At 45.3% G+C, this 16,389-nt stretch overlaps 1 protein-coding gene across 3 annotated transcripts in view; it reads left to right on the top strand.

Moving 5' to 3' along the window:
• Positions 1-16,389, top strand: part of hdac5 (histone deacetylase 5) — an 85,675-nt gene that overhangs the window by 31,957 nt on the left and 37,329 nt on the right. The window contains exon 1 of one of the 3 annotated variants that reach the window (XM_072443666.1): positions 45-929. The exons of 1 other annotated variant lie outside the window; for it this stretch is intronic. In XM_072443666.1, the coding sequence (XP_072299767.1) occupies positions 773-929 (157 nt within the window). In that variant the 5' untranslated portion in view covers positions 45-772. Of the gene's footprint in view, positions 1-44; positions 930-16,389 lie in introns of those variants that run through there. One more of the 3 variants, XM_072443667.1, reaches the window with a different exon arrangement.

Genomic DNA, 16,389 nt, shown 5'->3' with positions numbered 1-16,389 from the left:
TTTTTAAACTTATTTCTCTCTTCTTTCATTTTATTGTTTCTTTTTTGGTTTGTTTTTAATTTTCTGCTTCATTCCCACTTCCCTCTCTCTTCTGTCATTCTCTCTGCGCTTCGTTCTAATTTTGGAAACATGGAACCTCGGGGAGCGCTCTCCCAAAGCTATTTGCGTCCTCGCCTCCCTTCCTCCATGTCTTCTGGGCCAGTTCTTGTCCGACAGGAGGAGATGGGCACGAGGAGGCTTTGATGCGCCGTGCAGGGGAATTCACCTTTCGCTCGAGTCTCAGATGTGGAAGCAGCTGTAGCTTCTCTGCTTTCCCCACTGGCTCTGGTCTCCACAGAAGCCGGCTGAAGGAGTTTGAGAACTGATGCTGGCGGCTCGACCGTCACACATAACTCTCTATGTTTTTTTTGACTGATATTTTTTAAATGACCAGCATTTTTGAAAATGACTAATATTGTCACTGCTTGAGAAGGTTGTGACATTTGCTGAAGTCTTCTGGAATCATGAATTCTCATTTTTTGAGAACTACTGAATAGGACTGCAGAACAAGCAGATTTTGACTGACCAACATAATAGAAGCTGGAATTTAAAAGGCACCGGCAAAGCTGTTTGTGAAGTTTCCTAATGTCCAGATACTTTCTGAGGGAGAGGATTGGAGCATTTTTCAATGTCAGGCTTTCAGTGACATTTTGCAGTGTCTCTTGAGAAAGCCATGTTGACATCTGGGACACACTGACTGGTGTTTTGGGAAAGTGGCGCCTCTGGTCCTGGCATGTTGTTACATCCCCCCGTGTCAGGACTGTGCACCATGTTACAGACCATCTATGAAACAGAGTCTTGCTTTTCCACGTCGGGAACGGACAGCCACCAGCCGCTGGAGCTCCTCAGAGACAGCAGCAGGAGCTCCGGCGCTGCCGTGCCCACGGCCGGTGAGTCATCTCTGGGAGAGCAGAGGGAGGGAGAGGTGCACTGATAGAGAAAAACAGTTAGAGCATCAGCTCTTGAGAGGAACCCCAGCATTGGCTCATTCTGTTCTGCAGGAACACACTAAAGACAGTTTTGTGCTTGGTCCTCAGAGATGTGTCCTACAAAGTTTAGTTTGATTTAGTGGCTTACAGCGATGGCATTAGCGTCCGAGTGGCTCTGCACATGTGAGGGACTGTTTTCTGAATGATTTGTCAGGTATGGAAATAGAAGTTATTTTGACAAAATGTTTGATCAAACGTGTTCTTAAGAGCTGATATATTTATAACAAAAACCATCATGTGCAGAATTTTATTTTGAAGGAGCAATCACAGAATTGTCCTCTCCATGGTAATGCAGTGCAGTGCAGGTATGTTGTTTGCCATTGTTTAGAGGGGGGGGGGGGGGGGGGGGGGGGTAGCTTCTCATGTCTTATTATTCTGGACTATTCTTGTTGGGACACACAGGAAATAAATTCACCCTAATCTTCTGTTGAGCTGCGTTTCCTCTATTGGTTCAGTGGCAGATGCAGGTCAGTGAAGTGCACCAACCCAGATCAGAAAAGCCAGTCTGTCAAGTCAGGTTTGTAAGCCAAAGCATTTTGTTATTGGCTCTTGTTACTGAATAGAAAATAAAAGTATAGTTGCTCTATTTGTATTTTAGGATTGTTGTTATCTTGACGTTTCTCTTAATGGCGGATTGCATTAGGGCCTGACCGACATGGGTTTTGGGGGACTGATATGTAAGGAAGTTAGAAGTACTGATATTATTGCATATATATTTAGTAATATCAAATAAATCGCTTATAGGCCTAATAAATATAGGCCTAATTCATGTGTATGCTTGCGGTAATTAATGTACATTCTGACCATTAACGTCAGTCCAGTAAGCACGGATACAGCTATAAGCCAATAAGACAGAGGCTATGTTTACAATGTTGTAGTAACACTTCATGTGCTAAGCGCTAACTAAAGTGAACAAAAGCCATCAAATTGACAACACTCACCGCTCAGACAAGCCACCGAAGATCACAACTCTTTATAATTAAGATTTATGACTTCAAATTATTGTCCGTAGTCAATATAAGCCAGCATTTTGTCATTGACAGCGGTAGCAGCAGTGTGTGTGCTAGCTGACCAGAATCTCCACACTGACTTTGATAAAAATAAGTCCTATGTTGTACCTGGTGTGATCCGTGCTGAAATTAACTTTTATTCTTGCGTTCGTAGCTTAGTTCAGAGCATTTTAATCCATTGCTGCCACAGTCAGAGCCATGAATGGTCAGAGTGCACACAAACAGGAGCCTCACCCTGGAGATGCATTCAGCTGTAATACAGACACACAACCAAACTCCTCCACAGAAAAATGGAGCTGCACTAAATATTGAGGCATTCATCTGTTCGTAAGTTGGATATAGTCATTGTATTCTAGAGAGAGAGAGTCTTAAGCTTTTAACTGATGTATCGGACAGTAATATCTTCATAAGGCTATTTTTGATGAAGCACAAAAAGAAGTAAAGCTAGAGGAAACAAGACACAGCTTCCGGGTTAGGGTTAGTGCCTTTAACAGGAAACTGCTTATGCTAACATACACTAGTCTATTAGTTCAACAAATACAGTTATTATCGCTGTAAATATGGCAGTTTGTCACCAGATCAAGTCAGCCATTTGTGAGGACTGATTATTTCTTGTTGTATGATGTTTTTGCTGTTTAGTTTTGACCTGAGTCTGCGTTCTCTTTTGTTATCGCTTGTCCAATCATCTTGCGTTGCGCCGCTCTGTGGGACTGAAGCAGGCTAGCGCCCTCTGGAAGCTAGCACCTTCCATGGCCCCTTCAGACTCCTCAGACCGGGTGGTACGGATCACTTTTGACCGCACCGCGCCTATGGAAACATCCCTATGTTGTCCCTGTTCAGTTTAAGTATTTTGAGACTGAAACGGTTTACGTGTTAAGATGTCTGTGTAATCCCTCAGGAGGCGGGATCCATACGTTCCATTTCATTAGGCCCGAGCCCCAGCAGGGCGGAGGGCCTATTGCTCCCGCAGTTGCAACGCTGCCGAAGGCAGCGTTGCAACTGTTCGACCAAACATGCGGGCGCAGCCCGCATGTTTGGTACCCCGTCGCCCCTGGCAAGTACAGTGAACTAGCCCATGCCGAAGGCATGGATCATGCATACTTACTCCTGCTATGACAGAAATAGTCAACAATTAGTGAATGGGCTACGCCCATTCACTAATTGTTGACAACAGCAGCGCGAAGCGCTGCATTCCTCCAAAAACCCTCCTGGCATCGTCCCGTACGCGAGAATCCATGCCGCAGGCATGGGCCATGCTTGTATCTGCTCAAATCAATGGAAGTCTATGGGGAGTGGGCGGGGCATCCCGACGGAATAGGGAGTGACGAGCGCGTAAGCGCTCGTAATGATGATTCCACCCCATGGCGGCATCGGGAAGGCTTAGAGCTTTCAAACGATGTATAATTTGTTGTTATAGTGGAAACGGCTATATTGTTTTTGCTAAAAATATTATTATTTTTATTATTAGGCCCGAGCCCCAGCAGGGCGGAGGGCCTATTGCTCCCGCAACGCTGCCGAAGGCAGCGTTGCAACTGTCATGCAGCCCGCATGTTTGGTGCCCCGTCGCCCCTGGCAAGTACAGTGAACTAGCCCATGCCGAAGGCATGGATCATGCATACTTACTCCTGCTATGACAGAAATAGTCAACAATTTGTGAATGGGCGTAGCCCATTCACAAATTGTTGACAACAGCAGCGCGAAGCGCTGCATTCCTCCAAAAACCCTCCTGGCATCGTCCCGTACGCGAGAATCCATGCCGCAGGCATGGGCCATGCTTGTTTCTGCTCAAATCAATGGAAGTCTATGGGGAGTGGGCGGGGCATCCCGACGAAATAGGGAGTGACGAGCGCGTAAGCGCTCGTAATGGTGATTCCACCCCATGGCGGCATGGGGAAGGCTTAGAGCTTTCAAACGATGTATAATTTGTTGTTATAGAAAAAACGGCTATATTGTTTTTGCTAAAAATATTATTATTTTTATTATTAGGCCCGAGCCCCAGCAGGGGGAGGGCCTATTGCTCCCGCAACGCTGCCGAAGGCAGCGTTGCAACTGTCTGACCAAACATGCGGGCGCAGCCCGCATGTTTGGTACCCCGTCGCCCCTGGCAAGTACAGTGAACTAGCCCATGCCGAAGGCATGGATCATGCATACTTACTCCTGCTATGACAGAAATAGTCAACAATTAGTGAATGGGCGTAGCCCATTCACTAATTGTTGACAACAGCAGCGCGAAGCGCTGCATTCCTCCAAAAACCCTCCTGGCATCGTCCCGTACGCGAGAATCCATGCCGCAGGCATGGGCCATGCTTGTATCTGCTCAAATTAATGGAAGTCTATGGGGAGTGGGCGGGGCATCCCGACGGAATAGGGAGTGACAAGCGCGTAAGCGCTCGTAATGATGATTCCACCCCATGGCGGCATCGGGAAGGCTTAGAGCTTTCAAACGATGTATAATTTGTTGTTATAGTGGAAACGGCTATATTGTTTTTGCTAAAAATATTATTATTTTTATTTTTCTTGTTCTTCTGCTTTTTGATCTCTAATTTGACCCCCTGAACATGCTCAAAAACTCACCAAACTTTGCCCAAAATTCAGAATCGGCGAAAAATTTGATTTTTTCTGGGCCATTTTTTTTTTCGTTAAAAAATGGCGCGACAGCGCCACCGACAAAAGTCAAAATACATTGCGCCTATGGGAGACGCCCCGAGGTCAACTTTGGCGTAAAGCTACGAAATTCGGGACACGCATTCCTCTCGTGAGGACGAACAAAAAAAATCATTGTGGCCACGCCCCCAGACTTACCCTATGGCCGCCATCTTCCTTTGAAAATGAAAATACGCTGTGTTAGTCATTTTGTTCACGTCAAACTTTGACGAACTCCTCCTAGGGCGTTTTGCCCACCGACTTCAAAATCGGCGTACGTCCTCTGGACAAGTGGGGCATCTAAAGTTATTCAATTTTTTGAGATACCTTTAACGGTCTGTGTGCGGCGCAGCCGCAAAGTTGGACAACTTATTTTGGAATATTGCAGATCTAAAAATTGCTCCCATTTGATCAAAACCAGTCCGATTAGGACCAAATTTGAATCAGTTGTTAAACTTTCTAGTTTGGACCAGTTTAGGCTGACAAAATTGAAATGGCCGCGATAGCGCCCCCTACAGAGTGACCTTTAAATTAACATTGAAGGTCAAAAATTAGTTTTACCAAAATTGTCTAAACTTTACCCAAAATTCTATTTTGCCGTCCCGATCACAAAAGCCAATCACAAAAATGCCTAAATTTTTACGGCGTAGTCGTAGCGATGACAGAAACCTCCCATGTTATCCCTATGGGAAAACCGCAAAATCTCTCAAATTACCACATTTTTATGTTTTACACTTCAACGAACTCCTCCTAGTGCGTTTTGCCCACCAACCTCAAAATCGGTGTACGTCCTCTAGACAAGTGGTGCATCTAAAGTTATCCAAATTTTAAGGATAACTTTTACGGTCTCTGTGCGACGGAGCCGCAAACGTTTCCCAGAATTCTGACTATTTGGCCTTCAGAGTGGCCTATAAACAATAGAGTTTTTCCAAATGACATGACATTTTGCACTAAATTCTAATTTGCCATCCTGATCATACAAGTATGAGAGCCAAAGTCATATTTTGTACGGCGTAACCGTAGCGTTGACAGAAACATCCCATGTTATCCTTATGGGAAAATCGTAGAATCGCTCAAATCACCACATTTTTACACTTCACACTTTAACAAACTCCTCCTAGGGCGATTGTCCGATCAAGCTCATATTTGGGGAAAATCATCTACACAAGCGGGCCATCAAAACTTACCCATATTTTGATTCTAAGTGCTACGGTCTCTGTGTGGCGGACCCGCACATTTGACCGACATTTGTGTTTATTTCCACTGGATTGGCCATGTCCAATGTGTCGCCGTCTGTCAAGTTCTTTTTTAATTCAACACACAATAAGGGCGCCATCTTTATCAAGTCGAAAGCGCAGAGTGGGAAGGCCGGCGGCCCGCGAGGGCCGTTGGATGCCGCTTGCGGCTTTAATTTTCTTTTGTTATTTGATCTTGTTAAATACAGTTTTAATTTATACATATACATATTTCAGCTTTTTGGTCAGTGGCAGATCTGGATTTAAAGAACTGATCTGTAGCACTGGTGTTAAACCTTAGTTAGCTGTGTGCTTTCCCAGACTCCTTCTGAAGGTTCCTCTACGACCTCTAGAGCAGCACTTTGATAACACTGCTTTATGTTGGGCTTCCCCAGGGACCTGAAGGGGCTACGTCAGCTCAGATGTAATACACTCAATGGGAATGCACTGGCAAAAATATGCTCTGAAAACCACTGTTGCTGTCATAGCACCTTTAATTATGTAGCACAGGTGTTTTTCCACATTTTTCAACCTGGCAAACAGTAATTAGGTGCTTAGTGAAATAACATAGTAGAACATGCCTCGAACAGAAGATATCAAACATTATGACATGATAAACATGAACATAAACATGTACCATTTCCTTAGGACTTATAAAGGTTTTAGCATTTGCATCATGTGTTTTCACATGCCCAATGGGAAGACAGATGGATACTATATTATGAACCTGTGCGACTGACAGGTCACACACTTTATACACTTAAATATGTACACTTTAATACGTACCCTTTAATACGAACCCTTTAATACGTACACTTAAATATGTACCCTTTAATACGTACCCTTTAATACGAACCCTTTAATACGTACCCTTTAATACGAACCCTTTAATACGTACCATTTAATACGTACCCTTTAATACGAACCCTTTAATACGTACCCTTTAATACGAACCCTTTAATACGTACACTTAAATACGTACCCTTTAATTCGTACCCTTTAATACGAACCCTTTAATACGTACACTTTAATACGTACCCTTTAATACGTACACTTTAATACGAACACTTGAATACGTACACTTACACTTTAATACATACACTTTAATGCGTACACTTATACTTTAATACGAACACTTGAATACGTACACTTACACTTTAATACATACACTTTAATAAGTACACTTACACTTTAATATGAACACTTTAATACGTACCCTTTAATACGTACGTTTTAATACTTACGTTTTAATACGTACCCTTTAATACGTACCCTTTAATACGAACCCTTTAATACGTACACTTTAATACAAACACTTTAATACGCACCCTTTAATACGTACGTTTTAATACGAACCCTTTAATACGTACACTTTAATACAAACACTTTAATACGTACCCTTTAATACGTACGTTTTAATACGTACCCTTTAATACGAACCCTTTAATACGTACACTTTAATACGTACACTTTAATACGAACACTTTAATACGTACCCTTTAATACGTACGTTTTAATACGTACCCTTTAATACGTACACTTTAATACTTACACTTTAATACAAACCTTTTTAATACGTACACTTTAATACTTACACTTTAATACGTACCCTTTAATACAAACCCTTTAATACGTACACTTTAATACGTACCCTTTAATACAAACCCTTTAATACGTACACTTTAATACTTACACTTTAATACGTACCCTTTAATACAAACCCTTTAATACGTACACTTTAATACGTACCCTTTAATACAAACCCTTTAATACGTACACTTTAATACGTACACTTTAATACGTACCCTTTAATACGTACCCTTTAATACGTACCCTTTAATACGAACCCTTTAATACGTACACTTTAATGCGAAACACTTTAATACGAAACACTAATACAAACATTTTAATACGTACCCTTTAATACGTACGTTTTAATACGTACACTTTAATAAGTACACTTTAATACGTACCCTTTAATACGAACCCTTTAATACGTACGCTTTAATACGTACCCTTTAATACGAACCCTTTAATACGAACATTTTAATATGTACACTTTAATACGAACACTTTAATACGTACACTTTAATACGTACCCTTTAATACGAACCCTTTAATACGAACACTTTAATACGTACGCTTTAATACGTACGCTTTAATACGTACACTTTAATAAGTACCCTTTAATACGTACCCTTTAATACGTACCCTTTGGTACATATTAAAGGGTACCAAATGGGTCCAGCTCGACTCAGACGGTCCCTCATCTGCCTGAAGAGTGGCTCCAGTTCGCCTCAGTCGGTCCCTCATCTGCCTGAAGAGTGGCTCCAGTTCGCCTCAGTCGGTCCCTCATCTGCCTGAAGAGTGGCTCCAGTTCGCCTCAGTCGGTCCCTCATCTGCCTGAAGAGTGGGTCCAGTTCCCCTCAGTCGGTCCCTCATCTGCCTGAAGAGTGGGTCCAGTTCGCCTCAGTCGGTCCCTCATTTGCCTGAAGAGTGGGTCCAGTTCCCCTCAGTCGGTCCCTCATCTGCCTGAAGAGTGGGTCCAGTTCGCCTCAGTCGGTCCCTCATCTGCCTGAAGAGTGGGTCCAGCTCCAGTCTCCTCGTGTCCGTCTGTCCGTCTGTGAGAGTCGGATCTCTCCTTCACTGGAACTCCTCCAGGTTTCTACGCTTTTTTCCCAAAGAGGTTTTTTTTGTAGTTTTTCCTGGCCGAGAAGGAGAGTCTAAGGACAGAGGACCCTGGGACATCGTCCCTCGCCACCACAGACATTGTCTGACTCCATCGCCACCACAGACATTGTTGATTAATTTCTCCCTGTGGCCCTCAGAGGCAACTGTTGTTGTGATTTTGGGCCTTACAAAAATAAATTGATTTGATGATTTGATTTGACTTTAATACGTACTTCAATAGGACATCAAAACAAAGTATTTTTTTTCTTTCATCTGTGCATTTAATAGATTTAATGCATTTAATAGATTTAAGATAAGATAAGATATTCCTTTATTGTCCCACATGGGGAAATTTCATTGGTGCAACGCAGGTAGATACAGAGGTAGATACAGAAGAACAGATCACTTATAGGAAGTCTGAAAAACACTTTCAGTAGAAGATCTCCTATAAATAAATAAATAAAAACTCCCATAGACAAATAAATAAATAAATACATAAATACCATTGCATGTGATCACGACAGTAATTGCACATGAATATGTGTCACGACAGCACATAGGTTGCACATGAACTGCACATGAATTCCAACAGCAATTGCACATATGACAGAATTGCACATCAGTATTAGGTTAGGTCAGTATTGCGAGTGTTCAGTACTAACAGTTTTTGTTATAAAGTCTGACAGCAGCAGGAAGGAAAGACCTACGGAACCTTTCCTTCGCACATCGAGGGTGGATCAGTCTCTCACTGAAGCTGCTCTCCAGAGCGGACAGAGTGTCCTGCAGGGGGTGACACTCATGGTCCAGCATAGATGTGAATCTAGCCAGGACCCTCCTGTCCCCCACCTCCTGCACCGAGTCCAGAGCACAGCCCAGGACGGAGCTGGACTTCTTGATGACTCTGTCCAGCTTCCTCCTCTCCCTCTCTGTGATGCTGCTGCTCCAGCAGGCCACACCGTACAGGAGGGCTGATGCCACCACAAAGTCGTAGAAGGTCTTCAGGAGTGGCCCTGTCACTCCAAAAGACCTGAGTCTCCTCAGGAGGTTGAGCCGACTCTGGCTCTTCCTGTACAGTGCGTCTGTGTTATGAGTCCAGTCCAGTTTGTGGTTCAGATGAACACCCAGGTACTTGTATGAGTCACTCTCTCAATGTCCCGTCCCTGGATGTTCACTGGTGAGGGGGCAGTGGGGTGGCGTCTGCGGAAATCCACCACCATCTCCTTGGTCTTCCCCGCGTTGATGAGGAGGTGGTTCCGCTGACACCAGTCCACAAAGTCCTGCGCCAGTCCTCTGTACTCCGCGTCATCGTCGTCCGTGATGAGTCCGATGATGGCAGAGTCGTCAGAGAACTTCTGCAGGACACAGCTGTCCGTGTCATGTCTGAAGTCTGCAGTGTAAAGGGTGAAGAGAAAGGGCGCGAGGACAGTGCCCTGGGGCGCCCCCACACTGCAGGTCCGAGTGTCAGACACACAGTTCCGGGCTCTCACAAACTGGGGTCGGTCTGTGAGGTAGTCCAGGATCCACTCTGCCAGGTCATACTCCACACCAGCCGTCTCCAGCTTGTCCCTCAGGAGCTGATGGTGTTGAAGGCGCTGGAAAGATCGAAGAACAGAATCCTCACAGAGCTGCCAGGCTTTTCCAGGTGAGAGAGAGAGCGGTGCAGCAGGGAGATGACGGCGTCCTCCACTCCGATGCCAGACCGATATGCAAACTGCAGCGGGTCCATGGCTGAGCTCACGGTGGAGCGGAGGTGGTCCAGGACCAGCCGCTCCAGTGTCTTCATCAGGTGGGACGTGAGAGCCACTGGCCTGAAGCTGTTGAGGTCTTTGGGGCGCGGTGTCTTAGGCACAGGTACCAGACAGGAGGTCTTCCAGACCTGTGGTACCACCCTCAGCTTCAGGCTCATGTTGAAGACATGCTCCATAACTCCACACAGTTCATCTGCGCAGGACTTAAGGAGCCTGGGGCTGATGCCATCAGGTCCTGCTGCCTTCCTCACTTTAATCCTCTTCAGCTCACTCCTTACCTGTGCTGCTGTGACAGTCAGTGGTTGGCAGGGGGACTGTGTGCTGGGGGGATGGGTGAGTCCAGGCGAAGTGGGGAGCCGATGGTCCGGGGCAGATAAGCGAAGAGGAACAGATGCAGGGCATTGTCCAGCTGTGGAAGAGGGAGCATGCAGCTGTTCCGGTTGGAGGGGCGGAAGACCGATCAATTCTCAAGAAGTGAGCATTTAAATCATTCACCCACTGTAGATCCCCCTCTGTCTGGGCAGGGGGGATTTTGAAGCCCGAGATGGTTTTCAGGCTCCTCCACACTCCCTGAATGTTCTTTTGCTGCAGCTGCTCCTCCATCCTCCTCTTGTAGCCGGCCTCAGCCTGCCTGATCTTCCTCCTCAGCTCCTTCTGCACAGTCCTCAGCTCCTCCTTGTTCCCTGACCTGAAGGCTCTCTTCTTCTCCTTCAGCAGAGCCTTCAGTTCACGGTTAATCCATGGCTTGTTGTTTGGAAAACACCGCACCGTCCGGGAGGGAACAATGTTCTCAAAACAGAAGTTGATGTAGTCCGTGATGCACTCTGTGATGATGTTGATGTCCTCCCCATGTGGGTCATAAAGCTCAGTCCAGACAGTGGTGCTGAAGCAGTCCCTCAGAGCCTCCTCGCTCTCAGCAGACCACATCCTCACCTCACGGGACACCACAGGCTGCCTGCGCACGATGGGTTCATACACAGGCCTCAGATGTACAAGGTTGTGGTCCGAGCTGCCCAGGGGAGGGAGGGGGGAAGAGGAATAAGCCTCCTTGGTGTTGGCAAAAAACAAGTCCAATGTTCTATTCTCTCTGGTGGGGCAGGTAACATACTGGGTGTATGTTGGTAGAACAGAAGAGGGAGAAGCGTGGTTAAAGTCACCAGAGATGAGGAAGAGAGCCTGTGGATGCTGTGTTTGCAGCCTACAAGTGCAGGAGAGCAGTGCTTCACAAGCATTTTCAGCATTGGCAGACGGGGCCACATAGACTGCGATCAAAATCACATGTGAGAACTCCCGGGGCAGATAGTATGGCCTCATGCCAATAGTTCAATATCCTTGTTACATAGCTGCTCCCTCACTGTGCAGTGTTCGGGTTTGGACCAGCTCGTGTTCACATACACCGCCAGACCTCCACCTCTTTTCTTCAAGCATTCCTTCGTTCTGTCCGCCCGCAGCAGATGAAAATTGTCCAAACCTACAATAGAGTCTGGCATTTCTGCTGTTAACCAGGTCTCTGTGAAAATCAAGACGCTGCTGTCCCTATAAATCCTCTGGGACCGCATGAGGTTCGCTATTTCCGTCATTTTATTTTGAAGGGACCTCACGTTACCCATGACTACGGCGGGAACCGACTTCCTGTTTGTCCCTCTCTTCTCTCGGAGTTTACGTCCAGCCCGTCTGCCTCGTTGCGTTTTCCTTAGGATGTCCGCCGGGATAACGTGACGATCTCCGGGTAAGACGACTGTTCTCCGCAGTTTCATGAGTTCCTCCTTTGTGTAAACGCGGTACGGCGCCGGCCGGGGGGCGGGGCCGGAGCCGGGGGACTCAGAGCCAAGACACATCGCCACGACACGACGAAAACACTCAATCTAGAGCTGGGTTAATCGATTTTTTTTTAATCGATTCGCATATTAATGACCGATTATCGATTCGTACGTCCAAAGATCGATTAAAAAAAAAAAATAAAAAATAAATAAATTTTTTTGGAAAAATGCTCAACGTTTACATTTGATACTTCCTTTTTCAGTACTGGCAGTGTGTGAGCAGTTTTAAAATAAAAATGCTTTCGGTAGCAACCGCTTTTGGGTGAATTCTTAATTATTTTCAAGTATACAATATTAATGCACTGGTTAGTGTCCCAGTAGAATCCACTGTTGCAGATGTCGTCACCTCAATGATGTCCTCCATTTATTGTCCTGGATTATCTTTCATCAGTCTTCCAGCCATCAGTAACCACTAATACTTGTAAGATTTGCTGTTTAATATTGATATAATACTAGTTTTAATATGTTGCTTCTCTACACAGTCATGAAGTGAAGGAAACGGTTCAAATACATTTTTAATAACATTAACCCCCGGATCGAATCGAAATCGGATCGAACCAGATGGAATCTGAGAAAATCGAAAAAAATTGCTTTTGAAACGTAAAAATCGGAATCGATTCTTGAAATTTGAATCGAAACCCAGCTCTAGTTTTAACCCTTTGAACAGGGGGCGGGTTATGGACACATTCGTTGCTACTTCACCTCCTCCAGGAAGTGTTCCTGTCTCTGCCCAGTTTGTATAAGCAAGATTTACAAAGTTTTGTACAATATGCATGTAATTAATAATAATAATTTCTATTCATTAACTGACACGCCCTCCGGCGCACTGTGCCTGCCGAGGGTCTATTTGTTTCACCTAGTTTTGTTTTGGATATGAACACATGGAGTTGATACCACAGCTGCTTGTATCTGACCACAGCTGCTTGTATCTGACCACAGCTGCTTGTATTTGACCACAGCTGCTTGTATCTGACCACAGCTGCTTGTATTTGACCACAGCTGCTTGTATTTGACCACAGCTGCTTGTATCTGACCACAGCTGCTTGTATCTGACCACAGCTGCTTGTATCTGACCACAGCTGCTTGTATTTGACCACAGCTGCTTGTATTTGACCACAGCTGCTTGTATTTGACCACAGCTGCTTGTATCTGACCACAGCTGCTTGTATTTGACCACAGCTGCTTGTATCTGACCACAGCTGCTTGTATTTGACCGCAGCTGCTTGTATCTGACCACAGCTGCTTGTATTTGACCACAGCTGCTTGTATTTGACCACAGCTGCTTGTATCTGACCACAGCTGCTTGTATTTGACCACAGCTGCTTGTATCTGACCACAGCTGCTTGTATTTGACCACAGCTGCTTGTATTTGACCACAGCTGCTTGTATCTGACCACAGCTGCTTGTATTTGACCACAGCTGCTTGTATCTGACCACAGCTGCTTGTATCTGACCACAGCTGCTTGTATCTGACCACAGCTGCTTGTATTTGACCACAGCTGCTTGTATCTGACCACAGCTGCTTGTATCTGACCACAGCTGCTTGTATCTGACCACAGCTGCTTGTATCTGACCACAGCTGCTTGTATTTGACCACAGCTGCTTGTATTTGACCACAGCTGCTTGTATTTGACCACAGCTGCTTGTATTTGACTGTGGCGTGAGAAACTTTTGTGTTTGTTGACGATTGTGTAATCATGTTGTGCAGTTAGTGCAAAATATGATCATAAATGTCCTTAGCGTAAGCTATGAAAGGGGAAATATAGAAAAATATGGGACCTTAAAGCATTTCATCTGCTGCTAACCTTGTAGTGAGAGCCATACGCTGCACTTTGGTGGTCCACCATTCACCTGCACACACTAATCCATGCATGTAATAACAATGTGCAAAGAGTTTTCAAAGGTTGTTTGGTAAATACAAACTTCCTCCTTTAGCGGTTTGAAAATGGTGTATTGCAGCTTTAAGGGCTGTGTTTTCTTGTTCACCTTGACCTACACGGCTGTAAAAGACTTACCTCTCAATTCACCGTCCCAGATGTTTAAAAGACGTACGGCTCATTGCAGCAGCAACACAGAGCAATCACCACTATGACTACAGACCGCTGTCCAATCATACGCACACGCCATCCTGGTCGTCTCTACGGTAACCTCACACATGCCACTCGTTTTGTTCTTCTCTAAGCTTCTAATTTGTCTCAAGTATACTTGGCCATTATACTATTTTTACCCCGTGCTCTTTTCTTCTTTGCCACTCCGTCTCGCTTTCTGTCTCTGTTTTGCTGCACTGACGTCATCGAGCCTATTTCTTTCAGCTCCGCAGAGTTAGTAACAGCAGCAAGCAGAACACAGGCCGTGCACTTAACAAACCGAAAGAAGTGGACCTGAAGTCGTTGCTTTAAATACCATTTAATTTGTTTTTTCACCATAAAAATATGAATGATTTTTGCATTGTTAATATAATGCCTCATCTAATGAAAAGTTGAACGACTTCAAGGACCTCACAGTTGCACACGTGCCATATTTACATTAGACGGACTTGGGCCATTTTAGCATAAATACAGGCGACTGAGCCGGTCCCAGTGAGTTTGGGCCTTGGAAAGGAGAACGCTCGTTACAGGGTTAAAAGGAGAACGCTCGTTACAGGGTTAAAAGGGGAACGCTCGTTGTAGGGTTAAAAGGAGAACGCTCGTTACAGGGTTAAAAGGGGAACGCTCGTTGTAGGGTTAAAAGGGGAACACTCGTTACAGGGTTAAAAGGAGAACGCTCGTTACAGGGTTAAAAGGAGAACGCTCGTTACAGGGTTAAAAAGGGAACGCTCGTTACAGGGTTAAAAAGGGAACGCTCGTTACAGGGTTAAAAAGGGAACGCTCGTTACAGGGTTAAAAGGGGAACGCTCGTTACAGGGTTAAAAGGGGAACGCTCGTTACAGGGTTAAAAGGGGAACGCTCGTTACAGGGTTAAAAGGGGAACGCTCGTTACAGGGTTAAAAAGGGAACGCTCGTTACAGGGTTAAAAAGGGAACGCTCGTTACAGGGTTAAAAGGGGAACGCTCGTTACAGGGTTAAAAAGGGAACGCTCGTTACAGGGTTAAAAAGGGAACGCTCGTTACAGGGTTAAAAGGGGAACGCTCGTTACAGGGTTAAAAAGGGAACGCTCGTTACAGGGTTAAAAAGGGAACGCTCGTTACAGGGTTAAAAGGGGAACGCTCGTTACAGGGTTAAAAGGGGAACGCTCGTTACAGGGTTAAAAAGGGAACGCTCGTTACAGGGTTAAAAAGGGAACGCTCGTTACAGGGTTAAAAGGGGAACGCTCGTTACAGGGTTAAAAGGGGAACGCTCGTTACAGGGTTAAAAGGGGAACGCTCGTTACAGGGTTAAAAGGGAACGCTCGTTACAGGGTTAAAAGGGGAACGCTCGTTACAGGGTTAAAAAGGGAACGCTCGTTACAGGGTTAAAAAGGGAACGCTCGTTACAGGGTTAAAAGGGGAACGCTCGTTACAGGGTTAAAAAGGGAACGCTCGTTACAGGGTTAAAAAGGGAACGCTCGTTACAGGGTTAAAAGGGGAACGCTCGTTACAGGGTTAAAAAGGGAACGCTCGTTACAGGGTTAAAAAGGGAACGCTCGTTACAGGGTTAAAAGGGGAACGCTCGTTACAGGGTTAAAAGGGGAACGCTCGTTACAGGGTTAAAAAGGGAACGCTCGTTACAGGGTTAAAAAGGGAACGCTCGTTACAGGGTTAAAAGGGGAACGCTCGTTACAGGGTTAAAAGGGGAACGCTCGTTACAGGGTTAAAAAGGGAACGCTCGTTACAGGGTTAAAAGGGAACGCTCGTTACAGGGTTAAAAGGGGAACGCTCGTTACAGGGTTAAAAGGGGAACGCTCGTTACAGGGTTAAAAAGGGAACGCTCGTTACAGGGTTAAAAAGGGAACGCTCGTTACAGGGTTAAAAGGGGAACGCTCGTTACAGGGTTAAAAGGGAACGCTCGTTACAGGGTTAAAAAGGGAACGCTCGTTACAGGGTTAAAAGGGGAACGCTCGTTACAGGGTTAAAAAGGGAACGCTCGTTACAGGGTTAAAAAGGGAACGCTCGTTACAGGGTTAAAAAGGGAACGCTCGTTACAGGGTTAAAAGGGGAACGCTCGTTACAGGGTTAAAAGGGAACGCTCGTTACAGGGTTAAAAAGGGAACGCTCGTTACAGGGTTAAAAGGGGAACGCTCGTTGTAGGGTTAAAAGG

Source organism: Eucyclogobius newberryi, unplaced genomic scaffold (assembly GCF_026437365.1).
Source record: "Eucyclogobius newberryi isolate DKJ021-1_F unplaced genomic scaffold, fEucNew1.0.hap1 SCAF_13, whole genome shotgun sequence".
Classification (NCBI taxonomy): domain Eukaryota; kingdom Metazoa; phylum Chordata; class Actinopteri; order Gobiiformes; family Gobiidae; genus Eucyclogobius; species Eucyclogobius newberryi.
The sequence above is the reverse complement of the archived record's forward strand: the minus strand, read 5'-3'. Positions and strand labels throughout refer to the sequence as shown.